This window comes from Podarcis filfolensis, assembly GCF_964270895.1.
Source record: "Podarcis filfolensis genome assembly, chromosome: 15".
NCBI lineage: Eukaryota > Metazoa > Chordata > Lepidosauria > Squamata > Lacertidae > Podarcis > Podarcis filfolensis.
This window is the reverse complement of record NC_139618.1, coordinates 42,759,495-42,780,177: the sequence shown is the minus strand read 5'-3', so window position 1 is coordinate 42,780,177 and position 20,683 is coordinate 42,759,495. Positions and strand designations below refer to the sequence as shown.

Sequence of the window (20,683 nt, the reverse complement as noted above, 5' to 3'; positions counted from 1 at the left end):
GGTGACTGAGCATGGCAAAGCAGCTCTAGGTGACCTTCGTCCTGGTGATGTCATAATCTCCATCAATGGAGAGAGCACTTCCGAGATGCTCAACATGGAAGCACAGAACAAGATTAAGCAGAGCTCTGGGCAGCTGCAGCTGCAGGTGGACAGGTAAGGTTGCCGGTAGCAAGGGCCGAATTAACCACAAACAATTGCACCAGAGGTTCCTGGCCCCATATTTTGGGGAGCCAAATCAGAGCATCCATTCCTTCACTGTGCCTTTAATGATGTCATCAGTGAAAGTAAAATAAAGGAATACTGAAAGGCACAGAACTGGAATGAGCAATGTCAATAATCAAACATGAGAACATTTTAGTGCTTTTTTCCTAGACGGACAGTTGCAGTCCTTCTCTCCATTTCCATTTGGGTTGTGGACAAATAGGGCTGCCATTCTGCAATCCTGCTGCTTTGGGAAGTTCTAGCAACTGCTCTCCTGTCTTGAGGGGGACAAGAACTGCTGTTTTAGGAGCTGGGGAGGATGCTTTTAGCTCTTAGTTTCAGCTGCAGCGGGTTGTCCTTTCTTTTCTGTGTCAGTTAACAAAAGGCAAGTATGGTGCTCTCTACCAATTGCTTGGTTCTCCCACAAATGCCATTTAATTTCATAAAATTCAGGATATTGATCCCTGGTTGCTGAGCAAAGGCCCATGGATGTTCCTGCATTGAAAGTGAGGGGCCTTATTTAAAAGGAAGGAGGAGGAATACATCCTGTCAAGAGTGACCGCAGAAAAAACTCTAGCTTCTGCTTACTGTAAACAGAAGATGGAGTAGAGAGTGGAGTGTTGCTCTCTGGGTAACTTGCAGAAGATTGGAATTGGAACACCTAAAAAGTTTGCCACCTCCACTGCTGAATTTGACTGCTAAAACACTTGGGGGGAACCAGTTGTGATTTTGGGGGTGTTACTGTGAGCTCAGTTCTGGTTTTGAAAACAGACTCTTGTGCTGGACATGTGCTCAGATGCACCCTCTTCCGTAATCCTAAATGAATCTCTTCCACCCTACAGTTTCGCATCTGGATCTGGTTGGCAGATTCATGAGATATTAGTAAAAAAAAAAAAAAAAAAGCAAAAGCAAATCAAAACAAAACAACAACAATTTAGGCTATGCAAGGCTGACATCTGCCCACTCTTGAGATAAAGACGTGAAGGGACGAGTGGACTGGTTGCACCAGAAATAGGAATGGACTGTGTCTGTCCAAAGTGGGAACTGTGAGGCTACTGCCTGTGGCCTCCATTATGGGAAGCGCCCTAAGGTTCCTGGCCATTGGTTCACGTTCTGCTGTGGGTTAAAGGCTTGGGAGGTGGGCAGGGCCTCCTTGGATTAACTCCTGGAGCCTTCTGTTAATGTTGAAAAAGAGCAGTAAGAAGTAACCCAGTCCCAGTTCTCAGGCCAGTTAATGCAAACAAACTGGGGTGACAGATAGGGTGCTAGGACTTTTTACATTTTAAAAACACTCTTAAAGAAGTGTATATTAAAACCTATGAGCATTTAGGTGTTTGCTGTTTTGTGTTATTGTGACATTTCCCTTCTCCCAGCAAGGTCTGTCCTTAGGAGCCCACTCTGAGCCTGCTTGACATACATGGGGACTGCAGGGGTCAGACACTCTGAAACGGTGCAGCCAGCCATCTCCTTGGCTGTACCCTGGAAGGTGCAGGGAAAAGCAGCTAAAATCCCTGATCTTTTGTGTACATAGGGCATGAGGTCTGTTCTGAATACAGCTTGTGGGTTATAAGGACAGAGCCAGGGGCTGGCTGGCTGGACTTGACTGACTATTGGTTTCCCTTGTGCAGTGTTCAGGAGCTGTATTTTTGGCTCTGAGAGCATGCTAGTGGTTTGCAAAGCAGCACAAAGCTAAGCTGGGGCGGATTAGCTGGGAAGAGAAGCAGCTTGGGCAGTTGTTTTCCTGCTGCCCAGGTCTGACTGGTTCTAGAGCCTGGGGCTGTTCTTGGGGAGTAGGGGGAGTGCTTGTCCGGATATTCTGTGCCAAAGGGAATTTGGGAGGTGTAGCTTGGTAAGCCCTGCAGATGAGGGGTGTCCTGTGTGAGGGGGTCAAAACCAACTTCTTGGTGCTGCTCTGGTTCTGCTTTATTTATACCAGTGTGTCTACTCTACATGCACAGATTCTGTGGCCAAGGAAGATCAAATTCTACCATAAGAATTATGACAGAAACCTAATCTGCACAATGTATGTTTATTGCAGTGTATTATTATTTTATTGTTATGTTTTTGTAGAATTAAGATGGATTTTGGTTAAGCACAGGCCTGGCAGATGCCAAGGCAAGAGAAAAGGCTTTTGAGGAGGGGAGTGAGGCAGCTGAGGCATGAGAACAGAAATCTGGCTTAGAGGGGAGAGGAGGAATAAAAACAGCCTTACTCTTAGGTAGCTGAAATATTTGCCTGGAATTTGCTATGCTTTTGAGCCTCAAGTTTCAAAGTACTTTCAAAATTTCTTTTGTCTGCCGGAAGGACTAGAAATCCTGCCCAGGACGGTTCCCAGTGCAGTGTGTCCGTGATCATTTCTTCCCAATGGGTGGTGGGAGAAATCCTAAAAAACTAACTTGCTTTTGTATGAGTACATTTTAAACAACCCCATTGACTAGCACCAATCGTGGGCTCAAAAAATAACAGCCCAGCAGTCTAGTCTTACTTTTCCTGCTGCGCCTGGCATCCAGCTATCAAAGCTGGCAAATTAAAAAATTAAAGCAACAGAGCACAGAGGACTTTTTGGGCGATGGGCGAGAGCTTGTCTCACCGCCAGGGTGGGGCAGGCCCTTCTGGGATTCTGTTGTTGGGCAAAGCATGCTACAGAGCACAGGACAGATGTGTGTGGAAAACCTCAGCCCACTGGCACTCTCCTTGCTAATCCTGAATGTCCCTTTTCAAACTCTTAATGGTGGCAATTGATACTTGTTTTGGAAGAATGTTTACAAAAACAAAAAAAAGCTCTGTGTTTGCACACAGATTCTCCTCCTTTCAAAGGGCCTGTGAAAGTGAAGTAAGCCAGAATAACTCTGCTTCGAGGCGTGTTGAAGATGCACCTCCCACTGGGTCCGGTGCTGGAGTTTTCCTGTGCCCTGTTGCATAAGCCCAGCTGGGCCTGTAATAATCCCACATGAGCCTGCATGTGACTGCAAAGCTAGTGAGCTGTGAAGTAGCCTTTGGGGCACTGCACATGTGGGCAAGGCTGGCAATATTGCCCAGGGCGGGGAAACGGGTAGCAATCTCCTAGTCTCCGATGAGTCAGACTCTGTGACAGACGAAACTTGGCCTTGTCTTGGGGGTGGGGAGAGGGATGGAGGGGAAGAAGCAGACTGTTGCATTGTGTAAAGCCATTTGACAACAGGCCGCTGTCCAGGGTGTGGTCTTCTACTGGCGTGACTCAGATATTCTCTTTCCCCACCCAGTGCTGGCCGATACTGGAGTTTGGCCCGCAGCCTCAGGTGCAGCACAGCTGAGTTCAGATCATGAGGGAGTCCTGGAGTGCGTGTGGTTGGGGGCAGTGGCTGCGGAGCCCTAGCTCAGGTTCCTCAAGTTCCTTTCTGGTGCCCGATCTGCGCTATCCACTTAAAGCAGTATTGCACCACTTTACACAATTGTGGCTTCTGCCAAAGAATCATGGGAACTGTAGTTTGCTATGAGTTGTAAGAGTTGCTAGGAGACCCCTCCCGTCCCCCAGCTACAATTTGCAGAGTGGTTTAACAATCAATCTCCTTCGCAGGGAACTCAGGAAATTGTACCTCCGTGAGGGAATAGGGGTCTCCTCCTACAACTCTCAGCGTCCTTTACATGGCTTAAAGCGGTGTAATTGTGCTTTCGTTATGCCGTGCAGGTGGTGCCTGGCAGCTGGGGTTCAACCTGAACTGTCCCACTCAACACCCGCAGCGTGAGCCTTGACAGGGCCTTGTCACGCCTCTCCTAGCTTGCAGGCTCTGGCTTGTAGGCTCACAGTGCTGTGGCATGCGCACATGAGTGTTCTGCAGACCAGCTGGGCAGGGTACAGCAACATGCCTTTCTGCACCACTTGGCCACTTGGTCAGTCTTCTGCCTCACTGCTGGGTCCCCTTTCCTTGTTTCTTCTGCTTTTGACATGCAACGGATGCTAGATGAGAGTTGGAAAGTCTTAATGTATCTTGGCACCACCCCAAAACCAACAAACTGAACTGAAGGAGCTTCAGGAGGCAGCATTCCTCTCATTCCGGGGCCTTCGGCTCATCTTTTTCTCTTCCTCCTCCACCCTCTCTGCCCCCACCCTGCAGTTGTCCTGGGGCGCTTGGAGCTCTTTGAGTTGGCTCAGTGCTGGGTGCCTTTTTGCCTCTCTTTCTCTGAAGTAGCAAACATTGAGGTCCATGTCAGAAACCTCAGTTGGAAGTGACAGTGCAGAATATTGTACTAAAAGCTCAGATTTTTCTCCCTGAGTTTCTAACTGTTCTTTGGAGTTTCTGACTGTTCTTTGGAGACCCCTTCAGCCATAGGCAGGTGAGGACTTGGGCTTGTGTGTTGCTCATTGCTAGGGATGTAAGAAAGCTTTGGTTTCCATTCCAGCCTTGCATTCATCTCATACAGCACTGTTTCCTTTCCGTTGCAGATGGGCTTCTTACTGTCCACTGTGGTGTTATATATAAATCAAGTTATCATTACACAATTCCACACCATTCATTTCAATGCAAAATAAATACAGTGCAAATTTTTGGGTGGTATGAATTATGTATTATTATGTATCATTTGTGGACTGGAAATAATAACAGCTAAAACAGATCATATTTGCTGAATAGATTTCCGTTGTGGAATGAGATGAATGTTAATATAATATATTTCCATTCACACTTCCACCTAAATTCTCCAACATCCCTACTTCCTGCTGCCATTGTTCCTTGACCACTTGGGGGCAATTCCCATTTGCAACCCTCTGTCTCCACTCTGTTCCAGAGATTTTCTTGTGTGCCCTGGAGGTTTCTCCCTGGTGTAGGAATTCCCTCTATCCCTCTCCCTCTTCCTGTAAGTGTGTGCAGCATCCCCACACGGTCGACACCCATTTTCCTGCACAGGAGGAGCTATACCTAGTATTTTTTAAAAAGGGAGGAAGGGCCATAGCTCTGTGGTAGAGCATTTGCTTTGCATGCAGAAATCCCGGGTTCCGTCCCTGGCCTCTCCAGGGGGGGCTGGGAAGGTCCCCCGCCTGGAACCCCAGAGAGCCATTCCCAGTGGCTGGGAACAAGACTGAGCTGCCTGGACCAGCTTGGGGGGAGGCAGTTTCCACCTATAATGCTTCAGACAAATGTCCAAAGTGCATCATGCACATTATCCTGGAAGTTACAGTACAGCACTGTTTTGCCCAGATGGGGAGTTTTGGCTGAGGGAACAGTGACTTACTTGCCTAAGGCCACCTAAAGAATTTGTGACTGAGGTAAAGTTTAAAGCGGGGATTTCCTCTCTTGCACTTTTTACCACTAATATTCAAAACTTGTTCTTCAGATAACACTCAGGAGAGATACTTTGGGGGTTTTTAAGGCTTAGGTTCTGAGAAGTCGCCACTTGATCTTGCCCGATTCTTGGCGGAAAGCCATTTATGGTCATGCAGATTTTTAGGCCCATCTACATCAGCCCTCCCCGTCTTCCTTTCTGCCCTTCTGGAAGCTTGTCAACTTGATTTTCAGACTCTCCACATGAAACTCTCTGGCTGAAGTTACCTCAGTCTGGCCTTGGTCCCACCCAGATCTTGCTGGCTTGGAGCTGGGCCTCTTCTTTGCTGAGCCCAGAACAGGCCCCCTCGGCCTCCTTCTGTGGGGCCAGGGGTCCCGCAAAAGGTTCCGTCCGCCTTTATTTTTATGTTGGCTACAGTCTACCATAGGAATGCAGAAATGCATTGCATAAATTGGTGAATAGAACCTCTTAAAAAAATTACTGGGGGGGGGAGCCTCTCATTTATGAAGTATTCCCTCCCCAACTCTTTTAAGCCCATAAGCATATTTGGAAATGTAAGAAACGGCTGTGCTCACTACAAGATATGAATTTCACATAAGAGAACTGGCAATACTCAGACTCCCCCCACCCCTCAAAAAACCTAGGCAAATCACTCCTGTACTTTAAAATACAGACAAAAAGTAGCATAACAAGGCTCTCCAAACAAGCAACCCCCCACAACTGAACAACCACAAAAGGCAACCCCCCCCGCTCAATTTAAAAAATAGAAATTGAGAAGAGCAGACGCCTTGACAGGCACCATGGGTTGTGCGTCTGAGGGTGCCCCGGGCACCCCTGTCTGAGGGGAAGAACCCTACCTTAGTGGCAGGTCCTGGGTTCCATCCCTGGCAGACTCTGGAGACCTGCTGCCATTCATTGCAGACAAATTGATATAGATGGACCCAAGGTATAATGCAGATTTGAAAAATAATTCCTTCTTTGTGTACCTTTTCCTTTTCCTTTCTTTTTTTTTTTTGAGGAGTTTTGTCCTTGACTGACCCTCACTTAAAAGTCTAGGAGCTGGGAATTATTTTGCACCCCCCCCCCCGCAAACATAGATTTAGGTTGCCATGCTAATGGTACCCTGCCAGTTACTTATTCCACATAAAGATGGGCTCTGCAGATAAGCACACACTCACGTAATTACATGACAGTAAGGACTTGCTATCAGCCTTCGTGCTAGGAATGGCCAGTTGGTAGCTTTCAGGCTTAATCTGCCTCCCAGTTGAGGCAATTATATGTCTTCTTGGAGGCCGTACCAAATTTTAATCTGAGTACAGGGTAAAGTAGATGTGGGCAGGCTTGCAGGGTCTCCTTTGTTTTGTAACTCTGACTCTGAGGTTCTCCATCCAACGTAAAGGTAAAGGTAAAGGTACCCCTGCCCGTATGGGCCAGTCTTGACAGACTCTAGGGTTGTGCGCTCATCTCACTCTAGAGGCCGGGAGCCAGCGCTGTCCGCAGACACTTCCGGGTCACGTGGCCAGCGTGATGAAGCTGCTCCGGCGAACTGGCACCAGAGCAGCACACGGAACGCCATTTACCTTCCCGCTATAAAGCGGTACCTATTTATCTACTTGCACTTAAGGGTGCTTTCGAACTGCTAGGTGGGCAGGAGCTGGGACCGAATGACGGGAGCTCACTCCGCCGCGGGGATTCGAACCGCCGACCATGCGATCGGCAAGTCCTAGGCAAGTCCTAGGCAAGTCCACAGCGCCACCCGCGTCTCCATCCAAAGCCTGGTCCAAATGGCAGCTCAGGAGTGGAGCCAATTGTCTAATGCACCCCATGAGCTGTATTCTAGGATGACCTAAAAATTGAAGTATCAATTACATCTGGGTTAGTACAGTTCAGCCTTTGTGCTGTTGATGCTGTTAATAACTGGGTCTCAGAAACACAGCCCACCACATATAGTCCAGTGATCCCCCACAAACCCTCCAAGTGTCCTGATTTTCTAGGGATAGTCCCAGAATTACTGAAGCCATCTTGCTTTCTAATTTGATCCCAAAATGTTCCACTTTTCCTTTTTCCTCCCCTTCATGTATTGGAGAACAATTAAAAGTGGTCAGACCCACCCCCCTCCTGTCCTTTTGGGAAACAGGAACTTTTGTCATGATTAAATGGAGTCCTGTTTATACTGAAAATAAAATATTTACACCAAATGAAAGAAACAGTGATGCTGGCATATACCTGTAGAACTTCCTATAATATTGAAGGAAAATGTAACCAATCCACATTAAATTCTTTAATTGCAATGCTTCAGCAGCCAGCCATTTTTTAGGAAATGCATTGAGTGTTTATTCCTTTATTGTAAACTGAGCCTTTATTGTAAACTGTCTACTCAGAAGTAAGGCCCACTGTATTCAATGGAGCTTACTCCCAGGTATCTGGGTAAAGACTGTGCAGTCTTACATTGCAATCCTAAACATTTCTACTCAGAACAAAGTCCCCAATGAGTTCAGTTACTCTCTGGTATGTTCCTGATCATTCTCACAGTTTCCATTCTTACTATCGCTAATACTGTATCGCACCTTTTCCTGCCTTTTTCAAGGTGGCTTACAGTTAAAATTTTATTTCATTCCATTTATCTGTTTACAACAATTCTGTGAGGCAGGTTCCTTGGAGAGGTTGTCATCAGCTCAAGGTGGCAGATGTCAATGTGTATATGACGTTTAGGTGTGCGGGAGATCAAGTACGGGGAAGCTTCCTGGTGGAGAATAGAGTGTCCCTTTTTTCATTGGAGGGTGTGCTACCAGTAGATGCAGGCTGAGCAAGTTAAAGGTTCCTGGCATCTCCAGGTCGGGCTGCAAAAGACTCTTCTCTGAATCCATGGAGAGTGGACAGTAGTGAACTAGATGGACCACTGGTCTGGTGTGATATACCTGTATGACTGCTTACTATAACTCCTGCCCACCACTGGTGCAAAGCATGCCAACAGTTTGACTGTTGAGAAAATAAAAGCTATTTGCTAATTATGAGAAACTGAGAGATTCTATGCTTTAATGATACATCTCACTCTCTTCATTTTAAAGGTGATGCATGTGAGATATCTATCTGCATATTCATACACCTTAATGACTGGGAAACTCATTGCTAGCTGGTGCCAACCTTATGGAGTCCTTGCAAGTAATTGTGGTTTTCTTTTTCGTGGCAATAAATGCCTCTGGGCTTGGACTGCTATCTGGAAAATATTCCCCCCACCCACTTCCCAAAGAATACAGACTATCCTTGAAGCATGCTTACCATAAATATGTGGTCCTGTGGACTGTGCCATATCCCGCCTATTTGTCATCCCCTTTGCTCTCTGCGTTCTGTCCTCATCCCCATCTCACTGCACTGCCTACCCTCCCCTGCCTGATTTAATTCCCTTTAATGAATTCCAGATTCCAGCTACATCAAAGCCCCAGATGCATTCCTCTTGAGAGAATATAAAGGCAGCCGCTTCTCTCTGACCACCCCGCCAATTTCAGAGTCTGGGATTGGGGGCAGGGGAGGTATCCAACCGTGCCCCTTGTTTTGCGGCTGGAGCCAGCACCTCCTCTGATGGAGGTTAGTTGGGGGTAGTACAAGGCTGCTTTGATCCCTATATGGGAGGGCAGCTCTCTGTTCATCCTGCTGGGAGGGCAGCAGTATTAGGGTAGCTCTCATACTTGCCATCTGTGCCTCATTTGAAAGCCATATAGTGAACACCCTTTGTGGGAGAAGCAATCTCTGTGTGTGTGTGTGTGTGTGTGTTCATGGGAGGGGGTGCAAAGTAAGGCTACTCAAGGTACAAATGGGGATGTGGTACACACACCGGACCAGAAATCTTAACACTTTTTGAAATCAGCACATACCAAAATAAAACTACCCCCTGGTTCCTCAGATTTGAGTAGAAACTGGTCACACATTTTCAGTGTTTTCCTTGATTAATTGTGCTTGCAACCTATGCTGATCACACAATAAAAATTATACTGCTCCTGTAATCATAATAGCTAGGAACACAATTTTTAGATGTCATTTTTTAAAAAGATATTATACTATGTGTTAAATTTCCATTTGTAATTTGAGTGCATTTTATAGATTAATATGTTAACCACTTAGAATGTTTTGCAGTAAGTATATCAACTTCTACAAGCTTAGGGTTAGAGACAGAATCTCATTCTTCAATGACCTTTGAACCCTGTGGATGCACTTTCTTCTGGATTCACTGCAAGACTGGAGGGGTCACCTGCTTATAAGGCCTTGCGGGTGGTTGCTTTGAGTAGCGCAGATGTCAAGGAAATTGCTAGCCCGCTGACTATTTTGTTCCCTATCAATCTTCTTCATCTCTTTTCCAGGTCTCAACCATTTTCTCCCAGTCAGACAAATGGTGAGAGTTCAGCAGAGTTGTTGTCCATACGGTTTCAGGTGAGCACCCCTCTGCTTCTGACACCAAGTCTCTAGATTAAAGTATACGGTGGGGCATCCTGAACCATGCATTTTGTGTGTGTGTTTTTTGTCAGTAATTTACACCCCATATTTCTGTCAAAGTGACTAACAAAGATTTGAAAACATCAATAAATACAATTAAAATATTAAAACAAGACAGAATATTAAAAAATACATCTGATAAAACTTTAGAAAATAGTACCTAGGGAATAAACCAGTGGGTTTTACTTTTACATAGAACTGTGCTGCGTAACAATTCATTAAGAGAGCTAATGATTTAACGGGAATAAAATGGTTTTACTTGCCTTCCACAGAGCAAGAAAAGCTGAGGCAAAGTGGATCTTCCTCAGGGGGGCCTTTTTCTTTTCCTCTTCACACACAGAAAGGCAGCTGGGCACTGTTCCCTTGACCCATCAATACATATCTAACCTAAGTGTGGCCCTCTGCTACCTCTTACCTGGCCCTCAGAACTCTTCACAGGCCACACCTCCTGCCTGGGTTACACCTCTCACTGAACCTGTTCCATAACTGCCTCCAGTTTTTTGGCCTAGCGGGAATCTGTCCTTGGGCTCTTGAACTGGCCCCTTGCTTCCCTGGTGGAGAGCTGCAGGTGTGGAAACTTGCTCGCTGGGCCACAGCTGGACTGTGTGCAAAGATGCGAGTCTCCTCCGCTGCCCCAGCTACCGCTATCATGTGCCCCAACTAGGAATTCAGCCTTTGGTCTAAAAAAGAAGTCCCCCCCCCCACTGCATTGATATTGCCCCTCTTCTGCCATACTATAGAGATCAGGGCTGTGATATTCCTTTTTCCTAAAAGTTAGCATTACAAATAGGCACAAAGTGAAAACCACTGGACAACACAAACATTGATGGGTGTTATGTATTCCAACATTCCTTATACCTGGCTCATTTAACTCAAATCTTGGGATAATGTTTTTCTTTATTTGCCTGTGTATAATTATGTAAGTTTTCCTCCTTCATCCGTATCAAGAATCTTCCTTCGCCATCCTACAATTGACAGAACAGTGTCAGTTTTCCAGTGTCTCACTCAACCAATTTTAGCTGCAGTGATTACCACATTTTTCGCTCTATAAGACGCACCAGACCATAAGGCACACCTAGTTTTTGGAGGAGGAAAACAAGAAAAAAATTATTCTGAATCCCAGAAGCCAGAACAGCAAAAGGGATCGCTGCGCAGCGAAAGCAGCGATCCCTCTTGCTGTTCTGGCTTCTGGGATAGCTGTGCAGCCTGCATTCGCTCCATAACACACACACACATTTCCCCTTACTTTTTAGGAGGGAAAAAGTGAGTCTTATAGAGCAAAAAATATGGTATTTGCCAAACTGGTTGTTTTCCTATTGGCAGCAAGCCATCAAGCACTTTCAATCCAAACATTTAAAGGATCTGTTAAAAAAACACCCCAATTCAACCATTTCACAGATAGCTTTCCAGTACTGCTTTGCTTTCAGATAATTCCAACACAAATTGGAAAAAGCAGCCTGATATCTCCAGTATTTATATAATAAAATTCTATGCTATATCCTGTTAAGTTTGGTCAGAATGAAGGTGTAACTAGACATGCCTTTCCCAATGTGCTGACTGGGGCTGATGGCAGTTGGAGGGTGCCGGTTTGGGGAAGACACCTGTAGCAGATCCATGATTCGGATCTCTTATTGTTAAACACACAGAGACACATGTGCACATAGAAAGAGGCCAACGTGAGACACGTACTCCAAAAAACACATACTGTGGTTTGAGTTGTGATCACGTATCTCTGCCAGGATATGAATATAGGTGATACATGGAAATGTATCATTACATCTCAGTTTGTTGAGAATGTCAGCTCTTCAACAAACTTTCAGGTGCTTATGGGTCATTCACGGATACAGGCCTCTGCTTGCCTTTGTTGCTGAATTTCTGTTTCCATGAAAGCCGAGGCTTAAGAGGTTTATGTTGAGGGCTTCTGCCCCTGGGCATCCATCTCTCTCCACCTACATTTTTGACATACAATCTTTTTCTCAGGTCCTTTGTAGTTTTCACTCTGATTGGCAGCGGCACCCTATGAAAGGCCCTTCTCTGACAGTAGTCTTCTCCTGCACTACTTCAGCTGCTGCCATGGGATGAAAGTTTATCAAAAATAACACCAAGACTCTTGCAGCATATTACAATGTTGCTGAGATGTCTACTCTGGCTGCCAATTTGTTACTTGAGTGTAGCTGCACCCATTTTCCAAAACTCTCTGCCAGTTAATGCTGGGTGTGTACCTTTCATCTATTATTATTATTATTATTATTATTATTATTATTATTATTATTAACATTATTTTTATACCACATAGTGCCAAATAGACATTAAGTGACACTCACTTAAAACCTTTTGGCATCAACTAAAATCTATTTTGTTTATGTAAGCCAATGCAGACATGTAATTTTATTACGTACATTGGTTTTTTAAGTGTTCATTTTAGCTATGTGCTTATAAATTTTATGTGTATTTTCCAAAGTTTGCTTTTAAAGTCTGGTTTTATTATTGTTTTCTTTTTTCTAACTGTTTCTTGTAAACCACTTAGAGATTTTTGTTAAGCATTATATAAATCTTGTTTTAAAACAACTTGACAACCTGAGGAAGTGGCCATGGAATCCTTAATGGGATGGGGGATGAGTCACTGAGCCCTGGCCGTTCCCAGACACTTCTGATAACCTGAGAAAGGAAGCAGTTCCATGGGCAGGCTCTGACAGGTGATTGCTGCTCTGCCAGCATTGTCCTGCCTCAGTAATCACATTGATGGTCCTTCCCACAGAATTGATCCCTTTCAAACTTTTCTAACCCTGCATGGGAACAAAACAGGGCTGAGCCAAGACTCGTGTTATTATTAAAGCAGGTAGAGGAAAACTTCCTTGTTCATTAACTTTTGAGATACCATCAAAGAGTAGTTAATGTTGATTATTATGGGCTATAGGTGGTGTCACTTGGATTTTCTTTACCTACAGAAGGTCCCAGGTTCAACACCAGCATCTCCAGGTAGGGTTGGGAATGCCCCCTGCCTAAAACTCTGGAGAGGTGTTGCATTTAGTGTAGACAATTATGAGCTAGATGGACCAATGATCTGACTTGGTCTGATGATCTGAGCTGGATGGACCAGTAATAAAGCAGATTTATGTGTCTCTATGCAGCCTATCAGGGACGCGGGTGGCGCTGTGGGTTAAACCATAGAGCCTAGGACTTGCTGATCAGAAGGTCGGCGGTTCGAATCCCTGCAACGGGGTGAGCTCCCGTTGCTCGGTCCCTGCGCCTGCCAACCTAGCAGTTCGAAAGCACGTCAAAGTGCAAGTAGATAAATAGGTACTACTCCGGCAGGAAGGTAAACCGCGTTTCCATGCCCTGCTCTGGTTCGCCAGAAGCGGCTTCGTCATGCTGGCCACGTGACCTGGAAGCTGTACGCCGGCTCCCTCGGCCAATAAAACGAGATGAGCGCCGCAACCCCAGAGTCGGCCACGACTGGACCTAATGGTCAGGGGTCCCTTTACCTTTACCTATGCAGCCTATCTGTCTTGATGTGGTTTTTTTATGGACTTATCCTGTAGGATGTTGTAAGAACCAGAGATGATGGTCAGAACTCAGTGAGATCTTCCTACTCCAGCCCAGCCTCCATCAGTCCACGGCCCAGCAGTCCCTACTCTCCTTCATCTCCTGGATACCGAGCTGGTAGCCCATACAGTCCCCAGAGGCCTGACCTACCCAGTGAGGACAGAGGGGAATCCGTGGTGAACAGCCGCAGGTATATAATAATCCTGATCCATGTGACTCTGCCTCCTGTTTCCTGTAAGCAGCCAGATGCCTCCATGTTTGTGGGTTTCTTCCTGGCAAGAGTCCTCCCTGCAAAACGTTGGAATTTGAGGTCTACTGCATCAGTCCAATGGAATCTCCATGGCCAGTCATAGCAGCTGCAACCCCCTTTGGTTTAAAACACAGCTAGATCACTCTCTTTCTCCGTTTGAATTGAAGGGGGGGTTTGGGAAAATGCATCAAAACACAGTATTTCATAAGAAGCAACAGGATAGATACGGGAAAGGTATGGATTGTGACTAATGTCATCTGCACGCCACTTCCCGAACCAGCAGTGGAAGCACACTGGGTGAAGAGTAAACATGGATATGTACACAGCCTAAATCATTGCATCCCAGTGAATTCCATAAGTTACTGATGCATTGTATAAAATATTTTCTTTTGTCTGACCTGAATTTACTTCCAATCAAACTCATTGGCTGATCCCCAATTCTAGTACGTGTGGGAGAGTCTAATCTTTGGACTCAGCTACATTAGTTTTTTTTTTAAAAGTGTTTTATATACATTATAACACTGTGGCACCAGATGGCGCAGTGGAGATTTCCCACTTTGAGATTTACAACGTGTTTTCCTAAAACACTTTTTTGATGTGTCTAGATCAGGCATAGACAAACTCAGCCCTCCAGATGTTTTGGGACTACAACTCCCATGATCCCTAGCTAACAGGACCAGTGGTCAGGGGTGATGGGAGTTGTAGTCCCAAAACATCTGGAGGGCCGAGTTTGCCTATGCCTGGTCTTGATCCAGCGTCTCTCTTTTTCTCATTCGGGTATCATTTTATCAGCAACTCTCAGGTCCCCTTTGGACATCTTTAAATTAAAAGGCCCCAAATGCTTCATCCTTTCTTCTTGTAAAGATATGCTTTCCGCTTGCTCAATCTGGTTGCCCCTTTCTTTATCTTCTTCCAGTTTTGTAATATCTTTTTTGAGATGTGGTGACCAGAAGTGTCCCAACAATATTCCAAATGCCCCATAGATTTTAACATTGTAATGTTGTTTTGTTTTGTTTTCAGTCTTCTTTCTAATATAGAATTTTCTTTGTCATTTTTGCTGTACATTGAGTTGATGGATTCAATGAGCTGTCCAGAATATCTTTTTCTCGTTGGTCAGGGTGCATTCAGATCCCAGTGCACTCCATTATGGAGAGAGCCTTTTGGGGCTCTTCACAGTAGCTTGGGTTTTCTCCCTCCTAAAAGAACATCATGTTTCTCTCTCTCTCTCTCTCTCTCTCTCTCTCTCTCTCTCTCTCTCTCTCTCTCTCTGTGTGTGTGTGTGTGTGTGTGTGTGTGTGTGTGAACACTGTCAACAAAATTCTGGGTGGTGGGAGTTGTAGTCCAGCAAGATCTAGAGGGCCAATGATAATTATTTGTTACTTCTTCCCTGTAATGTGCAGATATTCACTGTAATATCTGTGTTCTCCTTTCAGCTTACGTTCTCTGGAGAGCTCGTTGGGAATCTCTGATGAACCCTATGGGCAGCAGCATTCAAGCAGCAAGCAGGTAAAGATGCTTATGAGACTCCTTGGAGCCCCGGGGATAATGCCTGTATAGGACCATCGATGTATCCATGCTGCTGTATGCTTGGGGATGAACCCTGTCCTGAAAGTGTGCTTTCTGGAGCCCTGTTTCTGCTGCCCCCTTTGGGCTGTGTTCTCCTTAGCTTCTGGTTTTTATCTGCTTTGTTGCACATGTTGCTGTGTGTTAGCAGCACACCTGGCTAGGGGTGTTTGCTTGTTTTTACCTGGTGTCTCCAAGCAACAGCTGGGAGCTGGGGAGGCAGAACCAGTTTGGGGAGGCACTACCTGCATCTCATGGACACAAGAGGCAGGGTGTTGGCAAGTGATGCAGCCTCACAAATGCTCTGCTTGCCCCTCCTTCCTCCTGGGATCTATTAAAGTGTCTATTCAAAGCAATCCCCCTGACTGTTTTTGCCAAAGGGACCTGCTTGTGTTGTTATTTTTTTTTGGGGGGGGGAAGTTTGTATTCTGTGGCAAAGCCTGACTCCTGAGACAGCTTTGCAGTGGAGCCTATAACACTGTTCAGCTGAGCATCTCCTGTAATGTCAGCAGCTCATAGCTTTCAAGAATTTATATTGAGTTTTTACTTGCAACGGCATCAGAGACAGTGAGAGAATGAGAGAGAGAGAGAGAGATTCACAGGATCCTCTTGCCATCTTCTAGCTCCATTTTGTTTAGGTACTGTATCTCTCAATTGCTTCTTTGAGAAGGAATTGTGAGCCTTCTCTCTATTGAACAAATTGACATTGAGATTCCTGCATTGCAGGGGGCTGGACTAGATGACCCTCGGAATCCCTTCCAACTCTACAGTTCTATGATTCTATTATTCTGTGACATGTGTTTCAGTTTTGTTTATAATTGAGGTGACAGCTGAAAAGGCTGCAGGTGTGGATATGCACAGAGGATCTATGGCTTCTCATGGCACATTGAACATGAAAGAGAAAGAGAGAGCTTCCAGTGCAGACGGTGACTAAACTCTGCAGAATTTGCATAGTTCTGGTTTTTTGAAACAAGCTCATCATCATTTTAATCTTTATGATAGCATTGAGAACTTAACAATATGTGGGCAGTGCTTTGCTTTTTAAATGCTTAAAAACCAGAGGGGCCTTGGTGATCAGGTTGTCTCTGGCTTCTTCAATAGGAACATTTTCCAGTATTTCCCTCCCCCACCCCCTGCAATGCACACACATGCCATCCTATCCCCCTCTCTGTCTATCTTACACAAATATTTTCTCTTCCTTGGACCCATGTTTTTTGTGAATCCCGAGAGAGAGATGGGGGTGGGGACAGTTCCAGATTGTGCAATGAAATGAAGCATGTAAATTAAGTTCATTGAAGCATGTCTGCCTTGTTTGCATAATTTAAATTGCAGAATTTTGCTTTTGGGCTGCACTGTCCTGAAGGTTTTAGGTGGGTGTCAAAAGCAAAGTCCCACTCCAGTCCACCACAAGAGAACATTAAAAAAACACACACATTAAAATATAAAGCTCATCACCACTACCTTTGGCCAATTTAATCCTGATATTCACAGAATTAAGACCAGACAGGCTGGTCTTAACATTTAATAGGGCTCAGGTTAGATTTAGTTGGTAGTCATAAAGGATTTCATAGTAGCAAAGCCCTCCTCTGCACTCCTGCAATCCAAACCCATTAGTCTTAAGTTGTTGTAAAGCAAAGTGAGAGTGAGCTGGTGTCACACACCATTCTCTCTGTCTCCCCCGCCTGTGGCATGGGATTAATAATTCCAAGTTACCTGCAAGGTTGTTGTATGGATTACACCTAGTTAGTGCAGGTGAGACTCAAAAGTACTATACAAAGGTTGATTTACCATTAATAATGATTACAGGAGGCTTTCATGCTCCCTAGACATGCTACAGATGCCAAGACCTTTCTGGACCTGTCAAGTGAGCCTCCTAGCCAGTTTCCCTGGGTGATCCTTCTGGAATGCCCCTGTCCTCCCTCTCTTCCTATGGTCTTTGTTGAGCCTCCTGATTCCTTGCCCATGTGTCCTGGCATCTCGCTCTCCTGTTGCTCTTGGGCTGGGTGCTGCTGTTTGTTTGCTTGCTTTGGCTCCAGGGGCCGCCCGCCCTCTGCTTTCTCTATGTTCTGGGCCTATTTTTCAAGCCCAAATTGGGAAGGGAGGTTGGCCCCAGAGCGCAGTGCTTGCCAGCTGGCACCTGGCTCGCCCCAGCCCCTCAACCCCTTGGCTTCTCTGTCACGTTTTTTCCTTCTTTGCATTTATTTGCTTAAGCTCTTGGCCCCATTGGGTGGCCTCCTCCCTACCCAGCGGTTGCATCAGTGGTGGGGGCTGAGATTTGAGTGTTGGAGGTGGTTAAATGAGGCTTAGGCCTCATTGGTTTCCTCTTATCTTATTTTCCCCAGAAAAATTCCTTGGCAGTGCAGTTCTTCAGATGCAGAGAGCAGTAATTAACCTAAAAGTGTTGCATTTCTTACGTGACCCCCAAATTAAGGAGGAACCAGCTGCAGGCTGTCAGTCTGTTTCTGTTCTTCCTGGTGTTCACAGTTGGAAAGTTTGGGTGCAAAGAAAGATTTACTGGCAGGTGGGTGCATGTTTAGGCATGTGTCTTCTACAAGGCTGGCCCATAGCTGAGACGGCAGAATCCAAGGGGCAGCAGATCCTGTTGTAGATCTTTATTCCCCATCCCCCCGCACACACACCCCTTGTTCCTGCTATAGATGCTCACTCACCCATGCCACTTGTGGTCTGCCTCAGGGGTCAAATTGTCTTGGGCCAGCCCTCGTGTTCTGGCTTGGACAGTTCAATGGACCATCCCCTATGAAAAGAGCCAGAGTCTTTCTATAGTGAGCCCACGGGACTAGTTTGGTGCTTCCAGGAAGCTAATAAGCAGGGTATAAAGTCAGTAGCTCCCCACATTGTTGCTGCCCCAGCAACTCTCATACAGTGATAGACATTATGGAAAAGGGAGGCTTCATTTAACAATGATGTCTAATGCTATTGATGGGCCATTCTGCTCCAATGTTTGCCTAAGCTTCTTAGACTTGGCAATCAGTCTTTCTCTTGTTGGCCTGATCAGTAATGCTGTCTTCTGCAGAGTAACCTGCCCTGATGTCTGAAAAGGCATAGCAGTAAACCTCAGGTTCTGTTCCATCTCTGACATCAGTCTCCTAGCTCTAACCCCAGTCTTCCAGGCTCTACCAAAGCATGAGGGTTTGTGACTATTTTTTATTATTATTCAGAGTTGGCAACCTTAAATGTGTTTGGGGATGTGTGTGTTTGTGTTTGGTAGGTCTCCAAAGTTAGGCCAGTGGAGTCACTTAGCAAAGCTCCATGGAATGGTATGTAGGCCTAGGCTGGATCTTCGCATGGGTTTCATTATTCCTGGGAACTGACGGTGTCTCTGTGTGCTAGATGGGTGGGCACTCTGGAACCAAGGAACCAAGTCTTTGCTTGGAGGGCAAAAGAAGCGTGCTGAGGTCCAGCTGAAATCTCCTTTGAGCAGACTGGCACGGAAGGGGAAATCTTCCCTTTGCTGGGTCGGTGTGGTGTTGTTGAGAATGGAGATCCTACGCAACACTGATTGCTGTGTTCCTATCAATTCCCTTGCACTCTGCTGCTTCCCAAAACATTTGCTTCTAGTTAGGAAGGCCTTTCTCCTTTCTTCCATCTTCAAGGCCTTTAAGCAGGAGCAGATGCAGCGGGTAAGGAAATTTTATCATTTGGACTAGCAGCAGTGCCGAGCTTTCCAAATATCAAGCTGCTTGGGGGTGGGGAAAGATGGGTAGAAGTCACACAGCAGAAGAGAGGAACAGAAGAGCAGCAGGACACTGGAAGGGTGGGATGTGGGATGTGTTTCTGCATGGTGCCTGTTGCTCTTACCTATCTATGTCCTGGTGACTTTCCCTGGATTGCTGGGTAGAGACTTCCTTCCCTTCAGTGTGTTCTGCCCAAGCTTCTGCCTCACTTAGGGCCTGGGAGCACACAGACAACCTGTTCATTGAGCTTTCATCCTGATCTGCTTGCAAGAGATTGGACCCTTCTGATCTGCCCAGTGTGACCTAACCAGTCCATGACTAACCTCAAGAATTGCCTCAGAAACCTCATCAGTCTCGCTGCAATGGGATGGAAAGAGAGAGTTTGGTAACGTTGCCGTTCACCTACTGGTGATACTGTGCTCTAAATCCCCGGAAGACCTCTCCCAGCAATTCAAGTGTTGCCACATAGGAGAAGAAGTTGTCTTGAGCCATCCAGGGAGACCTTGCACTCCAACCGGCAGGGCCTTTCCAGGGTCGTCAGCAGAGGCCTCTCCCACCACCTGATGCTTTTAACTGGAGGCGCCCGGGACTTGGCTGCCTGCTTTCTGTACGCAAAGCACGTGGTCTTCCACTGCACCAGCTCCTGCAGCCTGTGCCACTCGTGACCCCCGTGGTGCATCTTGTCAAGAGCCTTGTGTTGGATTGGACCAGGGAGCTACCAAACCATCCTCATCATTTTATTTGTTTGCCGCCTTTCCAAAGTTAAAACAATGCTCAAGGCGGCATACAATATGACAAGATTTACATAATTACCAACATAACAAAGGTCATAAACAATAAATAAAACACATCAAAAGGTACAACAACCAAATGGAAAACATTTCCACATAAATCATAAAATCTAAAACTAAAAATACAACATTAATATCAATAACAATTTAAAATGACATAGATAAAAAGTAAAAGCAATGTTAAAAGAGGAGCCCTCTCTGTCGAGCGGCAGCAGCAGCAGCAGCCCTTTATGGAGCCTGTCAGGCCAGGTGGAGAGAGGCAGGGCGGGCCCTTCAGGCTCCCAGCAGGCAGTCCTGGGCCCTTGTTCAGCCTGAGGGCCACATTCCCTCACAGGCAACGTTCTGGAGGCCGTCTGCTGGTGATGGATGGGGCCTGGTGCAAAACAGGGCTGGCTGAGCAAGGAGCACATGCCAAGGGTGGGGCGGAAGGAGCTCAGTTCTGCTGGGCAAAAGTATCCCCAGGGAGCCAGAGATTTATGCTGAGGTGCAGCAGAGGCACCAGGTGCCCCCAATATTTTGGGAGCCTGGCGTTCATTGCGCATACATGACGTCACACAGTCTCCTGACCAGTGCAGTCTTCCGCAACATTGGGCCGGGCCCCCTCAACATTGCGGGGGGTGGACCCCCTTCAAACACATATTGAGGGGGCTGAAGACACCACCGCCCCCTAGAGCTGGCATGCCTGGGGTGTTATAAAGACTGGCGGGTGGGTGGGAGGGATACCTGCATAGAAGCCTATGCCCATATCATTCTGGGAGCTCTGGAGATTCCCTGAAAGCAAAAGGATGTGGGGTCCTTTCTGGTGCTCCTGACTGATGCTCACTTCCTGGAGCTCTGGCCAAAACTTCTCAGTCCTGCTGCTGCTTGCAGTCTGGGCACCATGCTCCTGG

General features: G+C 46.2%; 1 protein-coding gene across 3 annotated transcripts in view; it reads left to right on the top strand.

Moving 5' to 3' along the window:
• PDLIM2 (PDZ and LIM domain 2) overlaps positions 1–20,683 on the top strand; it is a 61,263-nt gene that overhangs the window by 22,263 nt on the left and 18,317 nt on the right. For all 3 annotated transcript variants that reach the window (XM_083588905.1, XM_083588903.1, XM_083588904.1), the window contains exons 3-6: positions 2–153; positions 9,816–9,885; positions 13,491–13,684; positions 15,178–15,250. In XM_083588905.1, the coding sequence (XP_083445031.1) occupies positions 2–153; positions 9,816–9,885; positions 13,491–13,684; positions 15,178–15,250 (489 nt within the window). The remainder of the gene's footprint in view (position 1; positions 154–9,815; positions 9,886–13,490; positions 13,685–15,177; positions 15,251–20,683) is intronic.